At 40.6% G+C, this 7,586-nt stretch overlaps 1 protein-coding gene across 1 annotated transcript; it reads right to left on the bottom strand.

Annotated features, from left to right (window-relative positions):
- Nucleotides 1-334: 334 nt before the first annotated feature.
- LOC115793592 (uncharacterized) lies at nucleotides 335-6,620 on the bottom strand. Its single transcript, XM_030748640.1, has 8 exons — nucleotides 6,591-6,620; nucleotides 6,084-6,299; nucleotides 5,682-5,924; nucleotides 5,446-5,535; nucleotides 5,125-5,202; nucleotides 3,735-4,007; nucleotides 3,490-3,588; nucleotides 335-1,099 (listed from the first exon to the last, which is right to left on the bottom strand). Exons 1-8 carry the CDS (start codon nucleotides 6,618-6,620, stop codon nucleotides 947-949), a joined length of 1,182 nt encoding a protein of 393 aa, XP_030604500.1. The 3' UTR covers nucleotides 335-946.
- Nucleotides 6,621-7,586: the final 966 nt, after the last annotated feature.

Below are 7,586 nucleotides of genomic sequence, written 5' to 3'. Positions count from 1 at the left end.
TTTTCAACAAGTTATGTCTCCAGAGGACTTTCACCCAGTAGTCATAGCTACCATACATTAAATAAAGTGTCATGTCAATTTTTATGTGGTCAAAGGGGGGGAACAGTAATAAAGAGCATTATGCAACACCATCAGTATCCCTCCCTAAAAGTATCGTAATAGGGCTTCTTACAGACACTATTCCCAGTATTCTGATATTCATCTTACATTTGCACAAGTAAACACAACTCCTGTCACTCAAAGAAAAAACCTCTTGGAATTATATTTTTGCACTTTATTGAGAAAGTAATACAAGGCGATTATCTGTGTACAGTTTGCACATTCTAGGGCTGTGGAAGTGAGATTACAGATTCCTCCTGCAATGTGTCCGGTCTCTCCCTCTGCACCGGGTTTAATCTCACAAGTGTGCGTTTAGCTCATACAGCAGGTGTGTGACGATGAGAAGCTCTCTGCAGGACTCAGACTGCCTGCTGTGCACTCTGTTCTGAAATGCAGGATTTTATCTTAATGTGGACTATGAAAGGTTTAAGGGGTTCACACTGTCATGAGTGGAGACAGCACGTGTCAGCACATCCATAACTTATACTTCGTAGTGTGTAGAGGTAGCCAGCAATCATTTGTTGTTTAAGTGATCATATATGACATGTATTTTATGTGAACATTGCAGTGCTTTACAGTCTCTGTTTAATGCAGTCTTGCAAGAAAAACATATTTAGCATTTAAAATTCTACCTGTTTGCATATGGCTTTGAAATTATTAAAAACTATTAGCAGCAGCTGAAACTGACAGACAAATAAGCTTTGCGGTGACAGTAAAAACCCCATTCCAACAGTTTGTTTCATACTTAGACTACACAGTAACATCACGGAAGCTTCAGTGCCAAAATACAACAATGAGCTGGATAGTAACAGTCTGTATCCGTCATCCATGCAGCACCAATCTGTGGTCAAGGTAGATAGAAAGCACTGTCGCAGCAGTCAGCTCGAACTCGTGTGCCAAGACCATCAGAGTCACGTAGCAGTTCCCTGCCGGGGAGCTGTGTCAAGAGCTCCACATCTTCATCTGAGGTAGAGGGATGAGTGAGGATGATCCGAGGGATCTATCGGATAAGTGCCAGAGAAGGAAACAGGATTGAGGAAGGAAACAGACCAGCTATGTGATATGATGTGTAGATGCTGAAGCCTCAGAAAAATAATCTCTTATCTCATAAATAGATTTTCATATTAAACATACTGTTTGTACAACTCCAGGAAAGGGGACATTCTTTTAAAGTCAGGTGGAAAAACGGTTATATTTGATTACTTGATTGAATTATACTTAAAGATATATGACAAAAAATCTTTAAACTTTGTAGCTACTTTAAATATGTTTTTTTTTTAATGGAGAAAGTAAATACATCTTTATCACATGTCTATGTTCTCAATCATCCAGGTCATGGTAGTGTCTGGAGCTTGAAAAAAGGCAACTGGACTTCTTTAAGTTTCACCTCTCATCCAAAAGGCTTCTTCAGTTCAGAACTGAACTTCATCGCATCTTTATCACATCCTCACATCCATAAAATTAGAATCAGGGGTTCCAGATTAGGTGCCAAAGATTAGCAGGGAGTGACAGGTGGAACTTGTTTATTGCAGAGATTCTCTGATTATTGTGTTCTTTTTTCTACTGAAGTATTTGGTGTCGTTACCCCAAGTTCTAAACAGCTCACTAAACCCGTCATTACAAAAAAAAAAAAATCTGCATACATCTGGCAAGTCAATTTGTTTGAAGTGAGTCATTACACAGTCAGGAAAATCATCTAAATATGACGCAGGTTTTTAATGACTGCTAATATTGCCAAGACAGTTTGATCTAGGACATTCAGCTCAAACAAATCTCCGCTCTAATTCATCCCAAATGTATTCTATTGGGTTGAGGTCAGGACTCTGTACAGATCAGTCAAGTTCTTCCACCAAACTCACTCATCCATGTCTTTATGGACCTGCTTTGTGCACTGGTGTGCAGTCATGTTGGAACAGGAAGGGCCCATTCTCAAACTGTTCCCACAAAGTTGGGAGCATGTCCAAAATGTCTTCGTATGCTGAAGCATCATGACTCCCTTTCACTGGAACTAAGGGGCTGAGCCCAGCTCCTGAAAAACAACCCCACAACATAACCCCCCCACCCCCCCCCACCCCTCCACCAAACTTTACACTTGGCACAGTGCAGCCTGACAAGTACCGTTCTCCTGGCAACCACCAAACCCAGACTTGTCCATCAGATTGCCAGATGGAGAAGTGTGATTTTGTCACTCCAGAGAACACGTCTCCTCTGCTCTGGAGGCCAGTGGTGGCGTGCTTTACACCGTTGCACACTGTGTTTTGCATTGTGCTTTTTGATGCAAGGCTTGAATGCAGCTGCTCAGCCATGGAAACCCATTCCATGAAACTCTCTACGCACTGTTCTTGAGAGTTTGGACGTCTGTAGTGACTGACTCTGCAGAAAGTTGCTGGCCTCTGCGCACTATGCCCCTCAGCATCTGCTGACCCCACTCTGCAATTTTACGTGGCTTTTCAATTTGTTGCTGAGTTGCTGTCCTTCCCAATCAGTTCCTCTTTGTTATAATGCCACTAACAGTTGACTGTGGAATATTTAGTAGCAAGGGAATTTCATGACTGGACTTGTTGTACAGGTGGCATCCTATCACGATACCTGAGAGCGACCCATTCTTTCACAAATGTTTGTAGAAGCACTCTGCATGCCTAGGTGTATTTTATACATCTGTGACCATGGAAGTGATTGGAACACCTGAATTCAATGATTTGGATGGATGAGTGAATACTTTTGGCAATGTTGTGAATGTGGCAGGCAAGATAAGGCCTTTGCTGTACAAAAAGAGCACCAGAGCAAAAGCTTAGCTCAGAGCATGTCCGATCAGGACAGTCTAATCAAACGTCCACAGTAGCAGCAGACATGTAGTCAGCCAACAAAAGACAACTTTTAATAAGAAGAATGTCCTATGAACTGTAAAGCACAGTGCAGTAGGAATTTTAAGGCTTTGGAGGTTGCTGTTGCTTAGCTGCTTCTGGGACTGGGCAGCTTGCATCTTATCAAAGAGTGTTTGAATATACTGTGAGGTCATCTGCATGAACCTTTCAACCAGAGATGGAGACCAGAGGTTTTACTGGGATGTCAACTCCAGATTTATGATAAAAATGAGGATAAAAAAAGCAATTTCTCCTACGGCTGCAACACTAGTTTCTGAGGCCAGTCATGTACTTATTTTTTTCCACAACACAATAGTACATCAATTCAATTTTTCCTGAATATATTACTGAAAAAGCTTATTTTCCTTGTGATGTTGTTCTTAGTATAGCATTTTGATTTGTAGCCAGGTTGATTTTCTTAATATGTCTAAAAAGACACCAGTTGGCGTAGGCAACTTGATAGGTTTTCCCTGAAAAACAATATGACAGGCTGTGTTTCAAAAGGAAGGATAAGAAATCTCCTTACTGTCATCGTTTGTTTCCTGACTGTGAAGGAATCATTTTTTGTTAAAGCCTCTGCCACCAGTTCAGACACGGTCCTCTTCAGATCACTCTCCAAATCAGACTGAAACGAGAGAAAAGAAACAGAACAAATTGAGTGCTGTTTTTTGAGGGTCTGATCCACATATGGCTTGAGGCAGGTAGAAAAACAAGAAGGGAATTTAGATTGTGTGTTTTGTATGATATATAATATATGACTAAACCACCCACAATGCCATTGCCATTGCACACAACCGCCTCAATCTTCTTGGATACACAGTCTTCTGCGCTCTCCATCTGGAGCTGTTTGCTTCGGCCTTCTCCGTGCTGGCTGCACAGCTTTCGTCCAGTCGCATCCCGAGGATCCTGAGACACGTCCAGGTCACGCACCTCGCGAGGTAGAAGCCTCTCTCTGAGTACTTTCATCTTGATGCAGTTCCCAGCATTCCGGAGAGCACTGACTGCTTCGTGGTGGGTCACCCCCTGCATGCTGATGCCATTGACCTGGAAGGATGAGTAGTAGCAGGAGTCAGAGATGAGAAATTCTCTCTCTATCTCTCTCTCTCTCACACACACACACACACACACACACACACAGACACACACACTCTATAGGTACTGAAAATAGTATGTCTAAAAGTAAATATTCACTAAATATTCACTTCTTAATAGCTGTGTTATGTTCATCACAGCAGTGTCCTCTGTTAGTCTTACGATGCCCTCCACTGGTCACAAGAGAAACACCAACAGGAAGTACTTGAGTTTTGCGTGTGTAATTTAAATTCACTCACATTTCACAAACTGGCATGTACCTAGTTCCCTATCTTTCTAGGAAAATGGGAAATAGGTGCCTTGATTTACTGAAACATCTGCAAACACACAAATACAGTATAGAAGGGAAAAACAGAGTATGTACAATTCTAATGAGCTTGAACGTCTGATTGGTGTGACCACCTTTATTCTTCAACACAGCCTGAACTCTCTTAGGTAGCTCTTGTCATTTCTTTAAGTAGTCTTAAGGAACAGTTCTCCAGGCTTCTTGAAGAGCATTCAAAGTTCTTCTTCGGATGTTGGCTGTTCCTTCAGAAAGCCTTCTTGACAGCCACCTTTCCACTGATACCATTTTTGATGAGCTTCAATGAACAGGAGATGGATCAACTGGTTTTTGTTCGATAGATCCTATTTTACTTTCTTAAGGACATGATTCTCAGGTACTGTTCTAGCCTGATACTCTTTTTGTCCTTCACTTTGCCCATTTTCACACATTGCACACCAAGTTTTCAGCCTATAGCTTTTTGGCAATCACCTTGTTGGTGTAAAAATACTGTTTTATGACTGTAGAACTGTTATCCTCGGCATTATGTTTATTTTTAATTACTTAATTAACGTTCTTTCTTTCTTTTTTTTTTTTCCTAGATTCAATTAACCAAAAAAGAACTTTAAAAACCTTCAGAAAGCCTGGAGAACTATTGTGCAAGACCACTTTAAAAATGACAAGAAGGTCTGGCTCCCTGGAAGCAAAATACAAAGAAATGTGGGGTGGCTCAAGACTTTTGCACAGTATTCAGTCTTTTATTATCCAGTAATTAAGTCTGTAAATATGAATAATTGTTACAAATACCTCCAGCAGTCTATCACCAACATGGATTCCAGCCTTTTCTGATGGCCCCCCTGCACTTACTCTGGAAATAAAAATGCCCTAAAAAGAAATAGATGCATTAGCCTGGATGGAATTTGCATTCAAGAATTTAATGAGAGCCTTTTTAGCTGGATAATGTCTTCAAGTCGCACACAGATCCATATGAATTTGAGTAAAACCAAGAAATCCATGAGGACCTCAGCTGCTTCTCATCATCTTTGTTCAGGCAGCCAAATGGTGCACTATAAATGTACAGTGTCACAAGACATTGAGCAACACTGACTCTTCTCCAGCAGCACTCACCTCATCATGATCTTTGTAAGGCAGTGAGCCTTTTCCACCAGCAATGCTGATTCCCAAACTGCCCCTCTGGCCAGACACTTTAATCTGTAACTAAAGGAAATAGTTTTGTACAAATAAAAGGCTACAATACTGTCCATATATATATAAAAACAATTTCACAGAGTCAGTACATTTATGTGCAGTGACAAGAGCAACCCTGCAGAGGTTATTTGACATTAAAGAAAGACTGAAGTTACTCTTAATGGCACTTGTGAGATGAATGACTCCTGATGAGGGGACCTTTTGGTCACCACAGAAGATTTTTGATGCACTGTGATGGATGGGATCTTTATATTGCGGACAGGGTCTCCACGGGGACCGGAACCCGCTTTAATTAGAGCTCTGTGATGCTGAAATTTCCTGCCCTCTTGGGTTTCACCCCTCTGGTGGTGAAACAGACGAGGTAAGGCATCACTCTTTGACAGCTGGCCCGCACCGGCCTGGTGATAAGAAATAATTTCATGGATTTGGTGTCTGGCTGTGATAACATTTTCATTTTTTCTCACAAGATTTAAGGAAAATGCAGATTATCATAAGAACGAAACATTCTAGAGAAAAATGAAACAAGAAGGACACCTACAGTGAGCTGGGCAACAAACCTCCTCAAGTTGTTTAGTTTCCTTTGTGTCCTTCTCTGTGGAGCGACCACACGCACTGTCGCTGGCTGGCAGCAGCTGAGATTCCTCCTGGACACACTCTTTGTTTGCCCCCCAGCTGAAGCCTGGGACGACCCAGGTTTGTGAAGTGGTCCTGAGGAGCGGGTTAGTATGACGATTTCTACACTCCTGGAGTTGGTCAGAAGACACCGCCTGGTGCTGAAAATTTAAATTCAATGTGATATTTTGCAGGAAATATCTAGTGACATTGATGTCTCAGGGGTGAGTAAATCTCAAATTCAAATGTAGGCTGGTCAGTACGACATAAAGTTGGAGCAGTACATCCTGCAGAGCTGGTTCTGGGATGAAGCTAATGCTTGCCAGGAGAGACAAAAAAATATTATGGTTATGGCCATTCTTCAGTGTCTAACTGTAGGACTTTCTCTCTCACACTGATTTGAAGCCCTGAAAAGCCACAAAGACAGAACCCCATTTCTCTCTTTCTCTCACTTCTGCCAGAATTTTTTTCTGTGACGGCATGATTGAAGGAAAGCAAAGGAGTAAAGAATGATAATGATGTACTTTAAATGCACTGGCGTCTCACAAATATTTGATCTTAGCTTACTCGTAGATGCCTAGAACTAGGATAACAAATCAATACATATACGTGTGCTTCTTAGATCTGTAGCTCCATTTTTACTGTTTGGGATGTGAAGAGCCCAAAAATATATATAAATATATATAAATAAATACTGTTCAAAAAAGTTAAGGAAGCACTTAGGAGCATCATCACAGTATAACGCAAAGGGAGTTCAGGGATGTCAGTCTGTCTAGTTAGGAAGCATAAACCATTGTGAATGAATTTCAGTGGTTAAATGGGTAAAGAATAATAAAGTGATTTTGAATGTATTGGTAATAATTGGTCATAATTGGTTCTAACTATTCCATTAGAAAGAATCCGGTTTTAAAGGTTTCCATTAATGGTGTGTCTGTTTACCAAGTCCATAAGACCAAGTTCCTGGGTGTAATCTTAGACAGTAAATAAAAAGTTGTTAAAATGGGAAATGGTATTTCTGTAGTTAAAAGATATGCAAATTTTTGGCACCAAAATCAATTAAGCAATTAATCCAGGCTTTGATATTGTCTCATGTGGATTACTGCCCAGTAGTATGGCCCAGTGGTGCAATGAATCAGATTAAGCAACAGCAAATGGTTCAAAATAAGGCAGCACGAATGGTTCTTTGTTGTGAGTATAAAAGAAATATAACGATGCATCAGTGTCTTAATTGGTTAACCGTAAAATATAGATTACTTTATTCTTTAGTGGTATTTATTAGAAATATTGCCACAAGGACTCCAATGATTTTATATAAAAATTTGTATTAGAATGTAGATAGACATGAATACTCTACTAGGCAGGTTACTGGAGGATGAGTTGTAGAAGCAATTCAATTAAAAGTTTTATCTAAGGCTATGAAGGAATGGAACTCATTGCCAGTACAGAGC

Source organism: Archocentrus centrarchus, chromosome 15, assembly GCF_007364275.1.
Source record: "Archocentrus centrarchus isolate MPI-CPG fArcCen1 chromosome 15, fArcCen1, whole genome shotgun sequence".
Classification (NCBI taxonomy): domain Eukaryota; kingdom Metazoa; phylum Chordata; class Actinopteri; order Cichliformes; family Cichlidae; genus Archocentrus; species Archocentrus centrarchus.
The sequence above is the reverse complement of the archived record's forward strand: the minus strand, read 5'-3'. Positions and strand labels throughout refer to the sequence as shown.